Source organism: Mustela lutreola, chromosome 4 (assembly GCF_030435805.1).
Source record: "Mustela lutreola isolate mMusLut2 chromosome 4, mMusLut2.pri, whole genome shotgun sequence".
Classification (NCBI taxonomy): Eukaryota; Metazoa; Chordata; class Mammalia; order Carnivora; family Mustelidae; genus Mustela; species Mustela lutreola.
In genome coordinates this window covers 31698350-31720291 of record NC_081293.1, presented here as the reverse complement: position 1 = coordinate 31720291, position 21942 = coordinate 31698350, and the positions used below count along the sequence as shown (strand labels likewise).

General features: G+C 39.8%; 1 protein-coding gene across 1 annotated transcript in view; it reads left to right on the top strand.

Annotated features, from left to right (window-relative positions):
• Positions 1-13769, top strand: part of CC2D2B (coiled-coil and C2 domain containing 2B) — a 118455-nt gene extending 104686 nt beyond the window's left edge. Inside the window, exons 31-35 of the mRNA XM_059169342.1 lie at positions 430-564; positions 945-1067; positions 8430-8488; positions 10334-10511; positions 12543-13769. Of these exons, the coding sequence (XP_059025325.1) occupies positions 430-564; positions 945-1067; positions 8430-8488; positions 10334-10511; positions 12543-12731 (684 nt within the window). The 3' untranslated portion in view covers positions 12732-13769. The remainder of the gene's footprint in view (positions 1-429; positions 565-944; positions 1068-8429; positions 8489-10333; positions 10512-12542) is intronic.
• Positions 13770-21942: the final 8173 nt, after the last annotated feature.

Sequence of the window (21942 nt, the reverse complement as noted above, 5' to 3'; positions counted from 1 at the left end):
TCAAAGGAGGGCTACTCCATATAGTGCCTTTGTGTAAATTAGGCCAAAGTATCCCTACCTCAAAACACTTCAGGACTAGCTGTTGGGAAATTTTCAGGGTATGTGGGTGTTTCAAGAACAATGTTTTATTGCTATGAGGGTACACTCTACAGGGATGTACATGGCAGCACCAGCTCTAAAGTTCTCTTATTTGAATCTTCATTCTAGCCTGGGCCTGAGGATTTCTGGAGCTTTGGGGTTTTGTTTTGGTTTGGTTTGGTTTGGTTTGGTTTGGTATGGTTTGCTTTTCGAAAAGACTTTGAAGCTCAGAGAAGTAAAAAAGACTTATAGAAATCAAAAATATCACATACTTAATCATAATTTTCACATACAAAAATGACTTAAGTCAAACACCCACCAAACATGACTCAACTCTTTTTCCTCTTATAGGGGCAAGTGGCTTATGTATTAACTCAAGAAACAGATGAATTTTTGCTTTGGAATCCATTAACTGGGCAATGTCACAAGCAGATCGACCCATTTTGTCCCTTACAAAGTGTAGATTGTTTGTTTGATGATGGAAATGTAAGTATATGGGAGAAAAATCTTATTTTGCGTTATCTCCTCAAGAGTCAAACAGTGGTCCTCTGCCCTGGCTCTACATTAGAATCGTGTGGGAAACTCTGAGGAAACTTCGGATGTTCAGTTAGAATCCCTGGGATATGAGGCCAGGGAAATCCTTTATCCATAAAGTTCTTCAGGTGATTCTGTAGCACCTCCAAGACTGGGAACCAGTAATCTAATGTTCACATACCCCTTGAATCTCTTTACCTCCTACCTCAGAACTGCCTTTGGCTTCTACCACTTCATTTGGTAGTAGCATTGTAAACTTCTGCTGCATCCTAACCGATAGGGGTTTTGTGCTCCCATATGCCTATACTGATTTAATGTTAATGTTTTAATAGGTCTGGTTTAATATTCAACAAAATAATACACCAATGGCTGTACATTTTGACTATTCAAAGGAAAGTTTCTGGAAACAGTTGCTTCCAAAAAATTTCCAAGGGACAAAAGCACATACCATACAGGTAAATTATATTCTTTCAGGTATATCTATATGAAAGTTACTGTTGGTTCTAATCTTTACCAGTCATGCCAGCTCTTGTTATGTTTATATTGCTGGTTGCATGTTGACTTACCTGGCAATGTTAATAAAATCTAGTTTTCTTTGCCATTCAGCCTGAGTTTGGGCTACTCTGATCATACTCCTCTACTTGGAGAAAAGAAGAGTTGAGAAGAAAGTATCATCTCAAATGTGAATTTAGATTTTAAAGTAAAAATTTTTAAATAGTTATTCTAAAACTGAAAATATAATGTTAAGATGGTACAGTAAGTTTACTTTGACCTAACCCATCTGCTCCACATCCATGGCAATGGTAAAATATAAAAATTGAAAAATAGAAGGCTTATCTGGGCTCCAACCATGACGATCGTCTCATGGACTAGAAACAGGACAGAAATACTAACAGTGAGTAGGGCTGAACAAAAGACAGCAGCAAGATCCGAAAATGGTTCATGAAATCCGGGATCCAGAGCCAGTCTCACTTTTTGGGGCCAGGGGCTGTGATGGGGTTCCCTACTTCACTATTCTTGAAAGGAGATGGGGAAGAAAAGCTGCAGATCCACTGCCTGGGTCATAAGAGGCAGGAGCTGGAAGCACAGACCTGAGGTCAAGAACAGACTAACGAGCAGATGGCTCAGCCAGTGGATCGGCGATGTCTTCAGTGTCACTCTGTGAAGGCACCCCAGATGTCACCTTAGTGGCTGTTTCTGGATTGAGGAGCATGGCGCAGCAAGGTGAAGGCAATTGCAAAATCAATAAGAGAGGAAAACGATAGTAGAAAAATAGATAGAAAACAATTCACAGAAACAGAAACCTGAATGCTCAGTCTCACTTAAAATCAGAGAAGTACAATTTAAAACAACAAAACACTACTTCACAGGTATAAGATGGACCAAAGAGATTTTAAGTAGGATCATACCAAGTGTTGGCAAAGAAGCAGAGAAATGGTGGGTCGGTAAATTACTAGAAATACTTTGGAAAGCAATGTGATGATATCTGGTAAAGTTGAAGACGCTCGACCTTGGACCCACCAGTTCAACTTCTAAGAATATACCATAAAGAAGCAAGCACAGGGAGACAAGTACAATGACGTTCACTGTAGAATTGCTCAAAATAACAAAAAAAGATGGAGGGAAGGAAGGAAGGATGGATGGACAGATGGATTGACTCATCCACCAGAAAAAAAGAGTACATGAGTTATAAAGTACTCATACTATGAAATCTTCTATATAGTAGTAAAAAGAAAAAAAAATTTACACTAGTTCCCAACTTGAACTGTGTATCCACTGTATCAGGATCTCTGAGGATGGAACTTGCATACCTGTGTTATTATTTAAAACTCCCTGGGGGGTGCCAGTGTGCCACCAAGGTTGAGAACCACTGTACATCAACAGGAATGAATATTTTAAAAGTAATGTAAAGCTTTGTCGAAGATTAGTTGACCATAGATTTGAGGGTCTATTTCTGGGCTATGGTCAACTAATCTTCGACAAAGCAGGAAAGAATGTCCAATGGAAAAAAGACAGCCTTTTCAATAAATGGTGCTGGGAAAATTGGACAACCACATGCAGAAAAATGAAATTGGACCATTTCCTTACACCACACACAAAAATAGACTCAAAATGGATGAAGGACCTCAATGTGTGAAAGGAGTCCATCAAAATCCTTGAGGAGAACACAGGCAGCAACCTCTTCGACCTCTGCCGCAGCAACATCTTCCTAGGAACAACGCCAAAGGCAAGGGAAGCAAGGGAAAAAATGAACTACTGGGATTTCATCAAGATCAAAAGCTTTTGCACAGCAAAGGAAACAGTTAACAAAATCAAAAGACAACTGACAGAATGGGAGAAGATATTTGCAAACGACATATCAGATAAAGGACTAGTGTCCAGAATCTATAAAGAACTTAGCAAACTCAACATCCAAAGAACAAATAATCCAATCAAGAAATGGGCAGAAGACATGAACAGACATTTCTGCAAAGAAGACATCCAGATGGCGAACAGACACATGAAAAAGTGCTCCATATCACTCGGCATCAGGGAAATACAAATCAAAACCACAATGAGATATCACCTCACACCAGTCAGAATGGCTAAAATCAACAAGTCAGGAAATGACAGATGCTGGCGAGGATGCGGAGAAAGGGGAACCCTCCTACACTGTTGGTGGGAATGCAAGCTGGTGCAGCCACTCTGGAAAACAGCATGGAGGTTCCTCAAAATGTTGAAAATAGAACTGCCCTATGACCCAGCAATTGCACTATTGGGCATTTACCCTAAAGATACAAATGTAGTGATCCAAAGGGACACATGCACCCGAATGTTTATAGCAGCAATGTCCACAATAGCCAAACTATGGAAAGAACCTAGATGTCCATCAACAGATGAATGGATCAAGAAGATGTGGTATATATACACAATGGAATACTATGCAGCCATCAAAAGAAATGAAATCTTGCCATTTGCAACAACATGGATGGAACTAGAGCGTATCATGCTTAGCGAAATAAGTCAAGCAGAGAAAGACAACTATCATATGATCTCCCTGATATGAGGAAGTGGTGATGCAACATGGAGGCTTAAGTGGGTAGAAGAAGAATAAATGAAACAAGATGGGATTGGGAGGGAGACAAACCATAAGTGACTCTTAATCTCACAAAACAAACTGAGGGTTGCCGGGGGGAGGGGGTTTGGGAGAAGGGGGTGGGATTATGGACATTGGGGAGGGTATGTGATTTGGTGAGTGCTGTGAAGTGTGTAAACCTGGTGATTCACAGACCTGTACCCCTGGGGATAAAAATATATGTTTATAAAAAAAAAAATTACAGAAGTAATATATGCTTTATGGAAAAATTTGAAGTTTTGAAAAGAAAAAAAAATGCTTATAATCCTTCCACTCAAAGAAAATGCTTGTCATCATTTGGCTTATTTTCTTTCATATTTAGTTTTATGCCATTTTTTTTTAATTTACTGCATCATTCATATTAGGACTTATTAAAAATTCCAGTGTAATTAAAAAAACAAAGTTTCAAATAGAACTATCCAGCAATTGCACTACTAGGTACTTGCCCAGATGACACAAAAGTACTGATTTGAATGGATACATGCACCCTGATGTTTAAAGCAACATTATCAACAGTAGCCCAATTATCAACAATTACAAATTTTTATAGTTAAGCTATAATGTCCATCAGCTGATGAATGGATAAGGAAGAAATAGTTTGGAATATTACTCAGCCATAAGAAAGAATAAAATCTTGCCATTTGCAATGATATGGATGGAGCTAGGGAGTATTATGCTAAGCAAAATAAGTCAGTGAGAGGAAGACAAATACCATATGATTTCACTCATATGTATAATCTAAGAAACAAAACATAAACATAGGGTGGAAAAGAAAGGGAAAGGCAAACCATAAAACAGACTCTTAACTAACTTAACTACAAAGAAGAAACTGAGAGATGCTGGAGGGGAATGGAGTGAGATGGGTTAAATGGGTGATGGATATTAAGAAGGGCATTTGTGATCACTACTGTGTATTGTATGTAAGTGATGAATAACTGAATTCTAGTCCTGAAATGACTATTACATGATATATTGACTAACTGGAATTTAAATAAAAACTTGATGGGAAAAAAAAAAAAGTAATGTAAAGCAAAATAAAGAGTATGTGAAGCGATACACAGAGTACAAAATCACTTATATAAAGTTTGAAAACTATGTGCTGTTTATGTATGTATAGACACATAGTGATAATGTAGAAGCATTCATAGGAATGATAAATGCCAAATTTAGGTTAAAGGTTACCTTTGGAGACAAAAAACAGAATGAGATCAGGGAGCAACATACAAAGTATTTCAAGTCTATCTGCAATGTTTTACTTCTTTTAAAAAGAATTAAATATGGAAAAATGCAAATATTAGATAGAGGTAAGTGGTAGGTATGTTGAGTGGATGTTCGTTACATTATTTTCAACGCTTGTCTGTGTCTTTGAGGCATTTGACAATACAAAAAATTCATGGTGGTTGCGGGGAAGGGATCAAATCAGTACCAAACTGTATAAAGAATGCCCCCCCCACCATCTTTTTCCCCGCTCTCTAAGAGATAACTACTCTTACTAGTAACTTGTGCATCCTTCTAAACATTCTCCACGTGTTGCAGGCACATATATAGTTTTTATATTTCCTGTTTGTAAAGTCATTTTAAAGAAGGGGAAATGTACTTATCTCTCTTGAGCAAACACTTTCAGCATCCACTGACCATGCCTTGCTCTTCTCCTCCCAAAGCTGTGACTGCTGCCTTGCTGTCTCTTGGGGAGGAGAACGGTACATTTAGAAATGAGGGGTTTTGTTTATTATTCATCATTCTATTAGGCATTTTGTGAATGTTTCTTGTGTGCCTGCTCTGAGCCAATGCTAGGTCAGGCATCGGTACCACAAGGAAAAGACACGTCTCACAGTCCTGGGACTTAGGTTCTCAAGGAGCAAAGAGAAGGACTCCAGTCCTTGCAGGACAAAGCTGTGAATAAGATTAAGGAAGAAATGTTTTGCTTTGTTTTCTTGTTAAGAATGGCTCCATGTTTTATTTTTATACCAAATACACCTTTTCAAAATGCTCTTACTGCTCTTGTCTCATATGAATCCCACACAAGCCCTATACGGTCAGTAGGACTGCCATGGTCACCTCCAGTAGCCTATGTGGACACGGAGGGACCCAGGGACTGATATGTTGTCCCGATGGGTCCATAGTCTCCACAATTATGCTCCTCTCCAGGAGATGCCTGCATTTATTTCGAGAATGCCACACACCTTCTTTCCCATTTTGTAATATTTAATTTCTGTATTGAACACTTGCAATTGGCCTTGAAAAAAAAAAAAGATTAAGGAAGAAATGAGTGTGCTTTGGGAGCACATAGCAGGAGGACCTGAGCGGAAGGACAGTTGCTAGGGCTTCCTGGGTGAAAGGGGATGACAGGCAAAGTGAGGAGAATGAGCAGGAGCTGGCCAAGAGGAAAATCAGGGTGGAGACCAGTGCAGCAGAGAGAGGGCACAGCAGGAATGAAGACCTGCAGGGCATGGAGGGGTGGGTGGAGCAGCGAAAGGCCAGCTTGGCCATGGAGAGAGCAAGACAAGCTCAGGGGTGAGCAGAGTTCTACTAAGGATGTGGCCCTGTGTCTCAGGGCAGTTGGAAGCCAACAGCACTGAGGCAAGGCTGCCATGATCACAGCTGTAGTTTTTAAAAGCCACTTTGGAGGCTCAGTCATTAAGCATCTGCCTTTACCTCGGGTCATGATCCCTGGGATCAAAACCCCATATCCATCTCCCTGCACAGTGGGAAGCCTGCTTCTCCCTCTCACACCTCCCCTGCTTGTGTCCCCCCCCCTCCCAGTCTCTCTCTCTCTCTGTCAAATAAATAAATAAAATCTTTTAAAAATTAAAAAACAAAAACAAAAGCTAGAGCATGGATATGAAACCTTTTGCCAAGTTGAATCTATAGATATAAAACTCAGAACTGCATTTGACTTCTATCTCTACTGATTTTTTTCCTGTGGGTTAATGGCCCTCAATCTTCTGTCTTGCCACACACGTGCCAAAATAAACTTCTGTCTTCAACGAACACTGTTTTTTATCACCACTGCAGACATAAATTTGAGCGTGTAAAATGAGCATGTGGGTACTCAGAGATGAGGTTAACAGGGAAAACCTCTTGAAATTTTAAAAGATATGCATTCGTTGAAAGAAAGGGGCCTTTGCCAAAAAAAAAAAAAAAAAAGGAAAGTGGACTAATACCTCATAAACTTACCAAGTTAACATAACCCAGGCCTCTTTTTCACGACTGAAGGTGGCCTCACTGATCCACAAGAGTTACCTGTTGGAGAGTGGGGCAGGGGAGGGGAGTGGAGGTGTTGGAGGGTTGGACAGTGGTTGGTGACAGCATTCGGTTTACCTGTCCTGTCTGGGAGAGCTGGTGACCCTGCACCATGACGCTGGAGTTTGTAGCTCCCTTTCTCCACTGCTTCCCAGCTCTTGCTGGGATCTGTTGTGGGGAAGCGCCCTGTGCCTGGGACTGTTCTCACATCTATCCGCCGCAGGCACCAGAACCCTGGAGGGCTTGCTGAAACACAGAGTGCTTGGCCTTTCTGATTCAGTGGACCCTCAGAGTTTCTGATTCAGTTGATGCCCTGTGGGGACTGAGAAGTTGTATCTCCAACAGGTTCCCACAGATGAGGTTGCTGGTGGGGGGACAGGGCACACTTCAAGAACCACGGGCTTAGATCACCACATGACAGATTGAATCTTCTCAATCACTCCTGAAATATTCTAGCACCTAGAGGTTTATGAACTGTTGCCCTCTTTTTGTACAATCCTCTGTCCACTTGTGTCCCTGTCTTTACAGCTGTCTCTATTTCTCAGTTCAGGAATGCCCAAAATAAAAATGTCTGAACCCAACCCCTCCTTCTTGTTCAAGTGAGCCCTGGGAAATCAGGCAGGGAGGGCTGGTTTGGGTGGTAGACATAAGGAGTCCTCTCTTAAAGACTCCTACAGCAAATCCTGTCAGGCAGGGTAGGGAATATGGGGAGAGTGTGGTAGAGCTTTGCTCTCTGCTGTTTTTATAGTGTCTGAAGCAACAGCTTGAAGCCAGGAAAGATTGAAATGGAACACACACACACACACACACACACACAGGCATGCACGCATGCACGCATGCACGCACGCAAAACAAAACGACCTGGCTCCTGCGAGCTGAATGAAAAGGATACTCAAAGAAGGAAGAAGAAAACCATCTTAAAAGAGCAGTAGTTACAGTAATACCTGATTTATTGAACAATATGTGCCAGGCTTTGCGTGTTTATTACTTTATTTCAAAATCTTCACAAGACCCTAGGGAAGTAAGTACCATTATTGTCCCTTTTTTAAAGATGTGGTAACTGAGACTCAGGTTAAGTAAGTTCACCAAGACCCCAGTTAATAAGTGGAAGAGACTAAAGCAGCTGCCAAAGATTATCTGGTATCATCAATAAACATGTCAAATGCTTGTTTGAATAAATGAATGTGGGCAGCAGATCTGTCTTACGCAGGAAAAATATCTTTGTAAATCCATTCCTCATCCCATGCTCTGGTAATGTAGTATTAAAATTGTAGGATTAAAACCGAAGGAAGCCCTGTGATCCGTGTTTTACCTTTGTGCCTCTGTAGTGAAGTGATTTTGCCACCTGAAAATAGTTTGGGTCCCCCCATTATAATTCGCACTCCGGGGGTGACTGCGATGTAAATGAAGATGGTCTCCCTAGAATCTTTGCTAACTTTCAACTGTCTGTATATTTCAGCCTGAAGAAATAATTTACTGTGAGACTAATAAAAGCATGATAGAAGATCTAAAGAACAGGTATGACCTTTGTTTATATCTTATTACTATTTCTCCCAAATCTTTCAGTCCCCCACCCACCTTTTAGTCTCTAACCCAGTCTTTTAAAATACCCGTTTAATTCAGCCATAGAAGCAGGAAATGGAGTTTACAATAGTTTCTTCTGAGCCAGCTGTCTTTTGATCTGTGCATTGAAAAGCAGCCCCTCTACCATTCCAGAACACTCCTTAAAAAGACCCAAGTCAAGAAATGGTTACCTCTGGAAACATTGTGGGGCTGCTGTTGGGAAGTTCTCGACACAGACACCTGTTGACGTTACAGTAATAATAATAACGTGGTAGCTCATACTTCTTGAAAGTCATGAAGGTAAATGGCCCACCAGTTGGAATATGGAAAAAACATCCAAGTTGGGTGGTAACATCGATGCTGCCCCACCCCCACCCCCTGCACTGTCCCCATTCCCTTACACACACATACACATAATTGTCCAAAGGAGTTATTCAGTCAGGCTGAACAAGTTTGTCAAAGTCACAGACTTTGCAGCAGTCCTTACTCCTACTCCAGATGTGTCAGAAGCTCCTAGATCTTACTGCCTCTAATGACTCATGCTGACATAGTAGGCTGCTGCATAAGCTGCTACCAACTGATCAAAACAAAGCATGACAAAAATAGTTTTGCTACTCTTATCTCTTCTAGCACACAACTCCCACCTTTTATTCCCTTCCTTTCCCCCCAATTCTTAACAAAAAGAGGAAGAAGTGAGGTAGAGCTTCTGTTTTTTTTTTTTTTTTTAATTATTATCAGAATCACTTCTAGAACTATTTAAAAATACAGATGCCAGGGTCCCAGACCAGACCTGTTTAATCGATATCTGGAGGTAAAATATGTCGATTGATGATTCTGATGCTTAGCCATCACTGAGATTACAAACTCCAAACTGATCAGTTACACCACAGACTCAGCCCAGAGGTGACTCCCAGTGGTTTTTGTTTTTGTTTTAAGATTTTATTTATTTATTTGACAGACAGAGATCACAAGTAGGCAGAAAGGCAGGCAGAGATAGAGAGGGAAGCAGGCTCCCTGTGGATCAGAGAGCCGGACATGAGGAGCAGAGAGCAGGACCCTGGGATCATGACCCGAGCCGAAGGCAGAGGCCTTAACCCACTGAGCCACCCAGTTGCCCCTTTGTTTTTGTTTTTAAAGCAGACACTGATTCTCTGCAGGAGTGAGGCTTCCCAAGTGGGCTCCATCAACCAACTTGCACTGTCTTTGGAATAGTCTACCATCAGGCACTGTTCTAGGGACTGAATATACAGGCACACATCCCTGCCCACACAGAATGCACCTTCTAGTAGACAAACCTAATCATCATACTTATCTGTCCATGCCTATTTCTTTCCAACTCGGCTTGCTGAATTAACTGATCTAAGAAATCCATCCCTGCTAACATCAATCAGACCAGGTATCAGAACTTTTGTAAATGCAGCTTCTTGGAAACGCAATGTTTTATGGCAGGGGAGGGTCCTGGGGAATAAGGCTGTCAGTCCAGTGACCAGATAGTAGACGGTTGTCCCATCACACCCAGTAGGCAGGTGCCTACACACAGGTAACTAGAAAAGAGCTGTGCCCTTGAGATCTCATTGTTGGTTACCCTGTGAAGCTTCTTGCTTTTCCAAGCCAAGCAAGAGCCTGCTTCTCCCCAACTTAAGTGATGTGAATGATGGCAGATATACTTAGCCAGAGAGGACTGGTTCATCCTAAATCAAAAATATCATTCTCATACTTGAGTAAATTGCCAAAACTCTTATCCCATTTATTAAACAAATTGTAACGGGTCATAAACTAATCTTCGCATCCTTACATTAGGATTGAAAGGACTCTGAAATGTAAAATGATGGAATGGCGACCTAAACAGCCAACTCGTTGGAATCGACAATGTACTTATATTTTGCGAAAAATCCTTCCTAAACTAGAACTTAGCACTGGAAGCTTTGTTTCATCTGAAGAAGAGAGTGAATTTGAAAGACTACTACAATTTTATTTGGTGTGTATACGATTTAGTGCATTAATAATATTTGTTTTATCTGTGTAATTCATTACCAGGTAAGAGTAACCTTAAATATCCCTGAAATGCTTTTTTTTTCTTGATCCTAGATGATAGATGATATAACATTAAAATACATTTATTTATAGACTAAGAAATTTCAAATATACTGAACAACTATTACCATGACCACAGTGCATGACATTTTCTTGCACTCAGTCATATGTTGTATGTTAAATAAACCACAACCTCTGGAAAGAGACGACCGAAAGGAAATCACTTGCAACTGAGAAATTGAAAAATGATCCCATGGTGATAGTAATAGAATAGATTCCCTGTCCTTGGTTTTGGGCAAGAGGATCCAGAAAAGATTTAATATCTTTTGTAAGCAAAATACTCCAAATGTATGTAACCAGCCTGGACTTCTTTCCTGACCTCCGTTCTTATATATTTACCAACACATTTAATGTCATCCTGGATAGTTAAAAGACATCTTAAACTCAACAAGTTGATAATCAAACATGGTGGGCATTTGGTATATTGCTAGAGCCTCCTTCTTTGCCCCTATCTACCTCCAGCTCTGGGCATCCTCTCATTGACTCTTCTCTATGGAACTGATCCGTGTTTTTAAGAACCCTACTTCTTTCTCCCTACTACCCCATAGACTAGGAGATATCTCCTAGGGAAACCCTCTGAGAGAAGAAAGGAAAGAACCTGTAGGGAGTTCAGGACTTAGGCTGTCAAGAGGGGATCTGCAGGTGCTATTTATTAATGAATAGGGAGGAGGTTGTTTTTTTTTGCATTAAAAAAATAGAATTAGGGATAAACAGAACCAAAACAATATAAGCCAAGGTTTAAAACTTAGAATTTCTTTGTAAAAGTACCTGTATGATAACACACAGTCATAATCCTGTGGCTGGGGTTCAGACTCTGGTTCAACCACTCACCAGCTTTGACCAAGTTACCTAATTTCTCTGTACTTTCCACCCCATTGGGCAAGATAAATGGGGATAAAAATAGTTATCTGGTTTGTGGTTATGGTGAGGATTAACCACAGCACTCAGCACTCAGCAAGTGTTTACAAATGTTAAACATTATTTGCATTCTATGTGCCAGGCATTGTGTTAGGCCCTGGGCTTATGATCATAAGCAAGGCAGATACAATCTTGTGCATTCACAGACTATAAGCTAATGATCAGAGCAGAAAACATATAATTGCAATATATTTTAATTATGTAAGTTAGGAAAGGATAGCATCTTACTGCAACCACATGGGAAGGACACATGAACAGATTCAAGGATCAAGAAAAGCCTCCTGAAGTTGCAGGAAGAGGAAAGAGGTTTATGATTGTTGTCTGTGTATTATTAAACAGATAATGTTACGTAGGACCATGTACCATAATCCTTAAATCCTGTCACATGGTTGTCACTTAAGAAATATGAACTGAGGGGCATCTGGGTGGCTCAGTGGGTTAAAGCCTCTGCCTTTGGCTCAGGTCATGATCCCAGGGTCCTGGGGTCGAGACCCACATCGGGCTCTCTGCTCAGCGGAGAGCCTGCTTCCCCCTCTCTCTCTGCCTGCCTCTCTGCCTACTTGTGCTCTCTGTCTGTCAAATAAATAAATAAATAATCTTAAAAAAAGAAAAATATGAACTGAATCAATATTAAATAAATTGTCCCATAATGATCACTTAAATACCTCATTTGTAGGACCAAGTAATTTTTTCACTGGCCATCTCCTATTCTAGATAGTGTGCAAGTATGTGGAGTATTGAGTATGCAGGCTCTGGTATCAGCTCTGGCTCTGCTCCCCTCTCTCTGGAAAGTGGGGATTATAGTAGAACCTACTTCATAAGGTTGTTTGAGGATTAAATATGTATGTGAAGCCCTTAGTATTGTTCCTAGGACAACATAAGCACCTATAAAATAACATTATTTTTTGAGGCTTTTGTAATATTTTTGCATACAGTGATTCCCAATTACCTACATAATTATAGCATGGGTTTACACGTTATTCTGTCTTTTGTCTAGGTCACAGGATTTCCTATCCAGATGCCATACACTGATGTCCAGTCAATTATTGATGCTGTGTATCAAACTGGAATTCATTCTTCTGAATTTCCCCAGACAGAATTTGCTCTAGCTGTATATATTCACCCCTACCCAAACAACGTATTATCCGTGTGGGTCTATTTGGTTTCATTAGCTCGACATCAGTGAAAAGGAAGAATGGAAAAGGAAAAAAAAATGTGTTATGGGCCCTTCACCAAGAACAATCAAGACTTTTCTGGTACTTTAGGACTTGGCTACTTATCTTCAAGACCACCCAAGTATGAACCCAAATTTTGGTTCTTTTATAGAGTTGGGTACCAGGGAGACTCACTCCCTGAATCTTTGAGAATGAGTGTAAATGACCTCCCCACTGGAGACCTCTACAAGGAGAATACTTTGGGCAGTCTGGTGGACTTAGTCACTGTCTACAATAAGTCTTACTATGGTTAAAAAAAAAAAAAAAAAAAAAAAAAAGTGATCCTGGCCCCTCCCTTTGAAGCCAATATTATGAAGTTGTAGGCCTCATACCACCTCCAGCAAATCACCAGGCGGCCTTGTTGAAAATGCAGACTCCTGCATCCCACCTAAGACCTACTGAATCTGAACCTCTAGGCGTGGATATCCAGAACCTACATTATTGTAAAAAAGACCCCCAGATCATTCGGATGACCTGTTAAGAGTGAGAACCCTGGCTTACAGAATGTTGTCATTACCAAAGTGAGTTTGGCACATCTGATACTGGTTATGATGCCGTTCAAGGTGGAAGGTATCCAAGTACAACCATGAGATATTGTTACTATCATTACTGGGTCATTACTAGATACTGCACTAGTGAAGTAAAAGGAAAATCTGCCACATTGGGCTGAGGACTAAGGCCTGCTTCTGGGGGCTTCCTAAAAGTTTTTGCTTGGGATGCTACTGACCTGATGTTTTTCCAGCTCCAAATATTTTGAAGGGCTACCCAAGAAGCTCTGTCTGGCATGCCTTCCTGATTCTGGGAGAAAGGGAGGAAATGATCTTACCAAATCTCAAGGTCCCTTGTGCCCTTAGTGAACAGCCTGCCATTCTGTCCCTGACATTTTTCTGCCGCTTTCCTTTCCCCGGTGGCTCCAAGGAGACCCATCTAAATCCTAGGAGCCTCGAGAGAGAGTAAACGGGGATCTGATTCAGAAGCATTGCACTTTTTTCTCTTTAGTTGTTATGTGCTTCATTAATATATATATATATATATATATATATATTATACTTCATATATTATATAATATATATTTATTTCCTTAAATGTTACAGAACAACTTATTTTAGAACTTATTTTATGTTCTTTGAATAAGAACAACTTATTTTAGAAAAACCAAAGGAGACAGATGTCCAAAGCTTGATGAGAACAGTTTTATAGGAGGTAAAAACTAGAGAAGGGAAATTGACCCCTCCCAGTGCAGAAGAGCAGTAGCTTCTTGGGTCAATCTCACAAGCAGAGACCCCAAGTTCAACACTGAGGAACCTCAATCTGAATTCTCTCCCGCAGTGTACCTGCATGACTGAGGCCAGTGGTGTTAGTCTTGCACCAAACTTGAGATTACTAGAAGAGATGTGGGTGAAGAGAATGCTTCCTCTCCAAGGTTAGGACCTGATTGTGTGTGTTCTCTGGCATGCATATGAAAATTAGGGTTTTTGTTCTTATTTGAATGTTTGTATTTAAACGCTATAGGAAGTTTTGGTATTAACACATTGTTTTGTTATTAACACATATCCCACATTGACTGGGATAGCTCAAAATGCTATCAATGGAAAGACAAGGTTACCAAAAAGCCACCGAACTCATGCAGTTCATTTCTGTGGCACTTTCAATATTTATATAACTATTTTGCTAGTTGTTTATGGTTTTTGAATTCATAGGCCACGTTAGAGTAAGAGAAAGTGTTCATAGGCAAACATAGAGGATCCTTCTGTATCATATGCATTTCTTTTTTACAAGTATATGAATTTCTTAACTAAAATTTTTTTCCTTAAAATTTTGAAACTGTAATGACCTATTTTTTTTCATTTGACAATTTAAAAATACATGATTTTACTTTTAAGTTTTTAATTCCACTTAGTTAACATTCAGTGTTGTATTATTAGTTTCAGGTGTACAATATAGGGATTTAGCAATTCCATCCCTCACCCTGTGCTCATCATTACAAGTGCTGTCCTTCACCCCCATCACCTATTTAACCCACCCCCTCACTCACCTGCCCTCGACTAACCATCAGGTTGTTCTCTGTAGTCAAGAGTCTGTTTCTTGACTTCTCTCTCTCTCTCTCTCTCTCACTCTCTCTCCCATCCTTTTGTTAATTTGTTTTTTTCCTTAAATCCTACATACGAATGAAATCATATGATATTTTTCTTTCTCTGAGTTATTTTACTTGGCATCCAAGTTGTTGCAAATAACAAGATTTCATTCTTCTTTTATAACTGTATAGTAAATATTCCATTGTATACATACCTTCCACATCTTCCTTATCCATTCATCAAGCTACTTTCATATCTTGGCTATTGTAAATAATGCTGCTATACATAGAGGGGTGCATGTATCCCGTTGAATTAGTATTTTTGTATTCTTTGGGTAAGAACCCAGTAGTTTCGTGATTTAGTAGCTTAGTGATTGCAGAATTGTAAAGTAGTTCTATTTTTAACTTAAAAATACGTGATTTTAAATGTAACATTTAATTTTAAAGAGTTCTTTAAATCATTCCACAAATAATAATGGGACATCCCTTATGTACCAGACACTTCAGTATGTGCTTGAGTACGGTGAAAAGACAAAGGTCCTGCCCCTGTGAGGCTTACATTCTTCAGCAGAAATGGACCATAAGCAAATAAACAATAAGTAAGTGAAATAATGTCAGTGTATACTCAGTGCTACAAAGAAAATATCAACAGGATGGCATGATAGAGAAGGACTCTGGTGAGGTTGGAGGGTATAAGCAGAGTAGTTATGGAAGTCCTCTCTAAAGAGACAATGTTAGAACCAAGATTTAGAAGATGATTTATCAACTAGAATTGCATTCAGTTGCATGGAACAGAAACCTAATCACAGTAGCTCAAGCAAACAGGGATTACTTTTCCACAGAACTGCCAAGTCCAGAGGAGGCAGTTCAAGTCTGATGCAATGGATCTGTGATATCATAGGTGGACTAGTCTTCATCCATCCTCTAGGGAGGCATCTCTAGGGAGGCCTCTGTCTACTAGCTCAGTGGCTCTCAAACTTCATCATGCTCAAGACTCACCTGAACAGCAGTTGACATGGAATCCTGGGCCCTCCCCTCAGAGTTTCTGATTCAGGGGTTTTGGGGTGGGGCCCAGTGAGTTGCATTTGTAACAAGCTCCCAGGTGATGCTGGGACTGCTGATCTGCAGACCACAGCTTGAGAATCTTTGCTTTAGCCTCACAACCTTTTCCATGGCAAGAAAATGCAGAAATAGAAGGGGAAGGTCAAGGACGCAGCTGGTGTATCTCTTTTAAAAAGCTTCCCAGGAGGCCATGCCTAGTAACTTCCACTTACTTCCCATCAACCAGAATTGTATCACTCCTAACTATAGGGCAAGCTGGGAGATTTTGCTGTCCCAGTAATATCTGTGTTCTATTGTTAAGGAAGAAGGTGAGGGTGGCTTATTGGGTAGGCATCTGGGACCTCAACAGATGAGAGGAAGTCAGTAGTGCAAACCTCTAGCAAAAGCATATCCAGCAGAACAAACTGCAATTGCAAAAGTCTTGAGTTCAGAAAGAGATTTACACAAGGAGGAGACAGTAAAGGCACACAAAGGTGGAGAGGTAGACAAAGATCAGATCACATCAGTCATGGTAAGGAATTCAGATTTTATTTCATGTACAATAACAAATCATCGAAAGGTGTTTAGTAACCGAGTATTTTTCTTTTTCATGTTTAAGACTACTTTAAAAATTACTTCTAAAGATACTCATAATTTTATGTAAGTGCATAAATGTGATCATATTTTTTTTTAATTTTTTATAAACATATATTTTTATCCCCAGGGGTACAGGTCTGTGAATCACCAGGTTTACACACTTCACAGCACTCACCAAATCACATGCCCTCCCCAATGTCCATAATCCCAACCCCTTCTCCCAAACCCCCTCCCCCCGGCAACCCTCAGTTTGTTTTGTGAGATTAAGAGTCACTTATGGTTTGTCTCCCTCCCAATCCCATCTTGTTTCATTTCTTCTTCTTCTACCCACTTAAGCCTCCATGTGATCATATTTTTTAAGTGCAGCTTATTTTTTTCTTTCTTTTCCCTCTTCTTTGCTTAGGTCCCTACACCACTGTTCTCGCCCCTCCTCCATCCACATTATTCATCTAATTCACCTGCTTACCAACCAGGGATGCATCCTTCCACTTAGCATCATTCTCAGATATACATATGTACAGACGTGTGTGTGTGTGTGTGTGTGTGTGTGTTCCTGTCTGTTTTATAAAAATAGGACCATATTATGTATGCTTTTCTCTATGTTGCTTTGCTCCTTCAGAAACAGTAGAAATACCTCCAAGTGAACTAATTACTATTTCTTAAAGAATCCTTAGTATTCTCAAGTGGGGGCAGAACCACCACATACATTTCAGCAGTTTATACACCACACAACTCAGAATTTATGTGCCAGAACCCCTGGAGTTGTGTAGTATGTGGTGGCCTTGGTTGTGAACATAGTAGGGTTCATTCAGCATTCTCCTATTGATAGGAATATCTTTTGATCTAGTTGGTCAAAGTGTTGTTTAATTTTCTATACCCTTGCTGTTTTTCTGTCTACTAGTTCTGTCAGTTATTGAGACAGATGTATTTAAGTTGCCAGCTGTAATTACAGGTCTGTCTATTGTTTCTTTGAGTTCTGTCAGGTTTAGGTTCATGTATTTTGATGCTCTGTTGTTAAATGCACATACATTTAGGACTTAAGTCTTCTTGGTTATTTAACCCTTTCATCATCGTGCAGTATCCCTCTTTATCCTTACTAATTTTCTTTGCTCTGAAGTCTGTTTCATCTGATGTTTATATAGCTACTCAGCTCTCTTTGGATTCGTGTTTACTTGGTGTATATATATATTTTTCTTCATCTTTATTTTTTTTTAGTGCACCTATTTTATTTGAAGTAAGTTTTTAATAAATAGCATATAGTTGGATTATTTTTTTAAACCTTCTGACAATCTCTTTTTTAATTGGCATATTTAGACCATTTACACTTAATGTCATTATTTATGTTTGGACTTAGGTCTACCATTTTATTGTTTGTATTTTCATTTTTCCCCCCTGTTTTTGTTCTACTATTTTTTCTTTGCTACTATTTGATCATTTCTTAGTATTTTATTTTAATGGGGTTTTTTGGCTGTATCTTTTTTTATATTTTAAAGGGTTCTCTAAGGGTTGTACTATACATACTTAGCTTTTCACAGTTTACTTAAAATCTACCACTTTAAGTAGATTGTAGAACTGTGACCACCATTTAGATTTCTTTACCCTTTCTCCCTTATATGTATATAGAAAGATATAATTAAGATGAGGTCATCCTGGATCGGGGGAGGGGGGCTAAATCCAATGATTACTAGCCTTTCAAGAAGAGACGACACAGACACAGAGGAGAAGGTCCTATGAAGAGAAAGGCAGAGATTGGAATGATGTGGTTACAAGCCAGGGAGCACCAAGGATTGCCAGGCACTACCACAAGCTAGGAAGAGGCCAGGAAGCATCCTTCCCTAGAGCTTCCCAACGAGCCTGCTGACAACCTATTTCAGACTTCTAGCTTCCAGAACAGTGAGAGAATGAATCTATTGTTTTGAGCCTCTCAATTTCTGGTAGCTTGTTATGGCAGCCTTGGGAAACTTAATACAGTAGTAGACCAATTCAAGATATATTTTGGAGGTAGAACCAACAGAGCTGTAGTTACAAAACATCTGAAATATTAAAAAAAAAAAAAAAAAAGTCAAGACTGAAACATAAGGCTTTTACGGGAAATAATTCAACTTCAAGTTAAATATAGCAGATTGAACATAGAATTTATTCTGTTCCCTCTCAGGTGGATCACAAGAGTGAATAAAAACTTAGAAATTAGAAAGTACACAGATCCATGATAACCAATTTACCAGACCAGAGAAAGCTGCAAGTAAAATGCCTATAGATTCAGGGATGTTAGGACTTTTCAAAGTCAAGAAGAGCCTCAGAAATCTCATGACCTGTGACATCTTTCTTTTAAAGATTTTATTTATTTGAGAGGGAGAGCCCAAGCAGGGGGAGGGGGAGAGAGAGAAGCAGACTCCCCACTGAGCAGGGACCCCCCCACCACCACCACAACATGGGGCTTGATCCATGAACCCTGAGATCATGACCATCCATGGACCTTGAGATCCCGACCAAAGCCAAAGTCAGACATTTAACCAACTTAGCCACCCAGACACCCCAGGACCTGTGATACTTTAAGGTCGAGGCAGGGGTAGAGATATGAGGTGAATTAAAAATAGGAAGATTGGTTAAAAATCTTTAAAAGGAATGCAAACTGTAAGATCTCCCTCCTCACCCTTTGTAGCCAGGCAACTCTACTTACCAACACTAGAAGTCTGAAAGCTTATATTCTAAAGAGGCTGAACTGTAGGAGGAGAAAGGAGTTCTACTGAGAACAGAGAAATCATGTGAAAGTCTGTTTATAGTGAGGACAGTCTTCTACGCTGCTTTTCCATGTAGCCTCCAAAAGATTATCAGCCAGTCTTATACCATCTCCCTTGGCAGAAAATGAGAGGGCTAGAAGGCATTAATTAGAGCATGAATTCAAAATTATGAGGGTAAGTGATTTCCAGGTTAGAATTTCATATCTAGGCAAATGAAATGGGAGGGGATTAAGGATATTTTCAGTATACCGAGTCTCAAAGGTTTGCTTCCCAGGTACCCTTTCTTTCTCAGCTACTGAGCTATGTAAACCAAGGAAGAGAATGACATGGGATCCTGGGAACAGAAATCTATCCCAGGATAGGCAGCTAGAGAGAGTGCTAGAGAGAAGCCGTTAGTATTGGAGCTGGAGTATCCGGGTTGATGGATCCAAGAGGATAAATCAAGAACAGAAAGATAAAACTAATAAATTATCTGAAGATTTGACTATTTTGAAAGCTGAATGGAGACATTCTACAAAGCTACTGGAGGATGTAGAAAACTTAACATACAGGCTTGAAGAAAGCTACAGAAAAATGAAAAAGTATAATTATAGGACACCATGTGTCTCAACAGGGAACATGTTTGTATAGTCATAACAATGAAAGCAACTGAAAGTGGATGTAACCAAAAATATCTTAAAATCATATACTAGGGAGATGGAGGCAGAGGGAAATGTGTGTGTGAAAGGTAAAGTGTGGCATGAAATCTTTGTTTTCCAGGACAATATATAACTATATCTAAAAATGACAAATTCAAATCATAAACATGGCACTTTGAAAGATGATAACAAACACCATGAGAAATAGCTAAAAGAGATCAAAGTGGTTACCTTTAGGGATGAGAACTGGAAGTGAGGAGGGTGTGGAATAAGGAATGGATGCTTTCCATCACATGCCTTTTAGAAATATTTGACTTCTTAATGGGTGTACAGACATGAATTGCCAGGATACACTTTAAATTTAAAACCTTTAAAACTTGATAATGAAGGCCACCTAGGTAGCTCAGTGGGTTAAATCTCTGCCTTTGGGTCAAGTCATGATCTCAGGGTCCTGGGATCGAGGCCCACATCGGACTCTCTGCTCTGCGGGGAGTCTGCTCCCCCCACCCCCTCCCACCTGCCTCTCTGCCTACTTGTGATCTCTCTCTCTCTGTGTTAAATAAAGAAATAAAAAAATCTAATAAAAAAAAAAAAAAGACTTGATAATGATCAGAGCTTTATAGCTAGTGATGGGTCTCTTTCCCTACAGAAGACTTTGTCATGTGTGTGGCAAGACCAAAGAACCTAAAATGTTAAAGTCAGGAGCAATCTCAGCTGTCATCTAGCTCACTTTATGTATAGGAACCTGAGCCTCAGAGGAGATAAATACCAGCACTCTAATTGGAAGCAATAAATCAGGAACTGAGAACCAGAGCTCAGGGCTTCTGGTTTCTAGTCCTTGGCATCCGGTGGAATACAATGTAGCCATTGAAAGGAATCCTGGATGTTCTATTATTCAATGTTCACCAGAATATATGACAAAACTAAGTACACAATAGAGAGTGTGAAGTGCTATTATTTGTGTACAAAATGGGGCATGCATTATGTATATGCATGGTTTTAACTACCTGGATATCCCTGGAAGAGGATACAAAAGAAATGTTATTAATTGCCTGTAGGAAGAACTAAGAGGAGAGAGGGAGATTTGCTAGTCACTATATACAGTTTTCTGTTTGAATGTATTACCTTTTGCATGCATTCATTAAAAAAAAAATTAAGCAATTTAACATCAGTTGCTTTTCGTTGCCTAAAGTTCATGAGTTTTAAAAGCTTTCCAAAGAATCTGGTCCTGCCCTCATCTTTTGCCTAATCCAGTTTGTGCCTTATGCAGCAGGCACAGCAGATCCTTTGCAAGTTCCCTATTCTGTTCATCATGTAGTTCTGCCTATTTTGTACTTCCATCCTTTCATACCTTTGCCGGCTGCTGCTTCCAAGACTTCCAAGTGTTTGCTGTCTCTTCACTCCAGGCAGACACTGACCTCCATGTTCATTCCAAACATGCCTTCTCTTTAGGGCCTTTGAATTTGCTGTTCCCTCTGCCTGGAACACTCAGTCACCAGATATCTGCATGCTCCCTCACTTCCTTCAGGCCTTTGCACTCCTCACCTTATTCTAAAACAATGTCTGCTCACTGTCACTTTCTATTCTCTATTTCTGTTCATTTTTCTTCACAGCACTTGTTACCATGTGACTTTTTGTGGTTGCTCACTTCCTGTATTCTTCTCTCCCCATTATAATATAAACTCTATGAAACCAGACCTCATTTAGGAATTAGTAAATACCTAATTGTGTCCAGCTTGCCCCAAAGGGATTAATGAGGAAATCATAATAAGCCTGGGTTTTACACTTTAGGGATTTATAATCTAAGACACACTAGGGCAAATTTGTGTGTGTGTGTGTGTGTGTGTGTATACACACACAAATTTTAAAAAGAATGAACGTTAAGGTCCTTTCATCATAGGAGCCAAATCTAGAAAATCTGAGAATTCTTTGTGAACAAGTATCTCTCAGTGAATAACATCTTCAAAGTAAACCATGAGAGACAACCTACTTATTATACTGATTACAGTCTGTGACCTATTTTTCTGACAGGCTTCTTAACTAGACCCTGCACATTTAAGTTATTGAGATGCCAAATTATTGTCATAAAGTT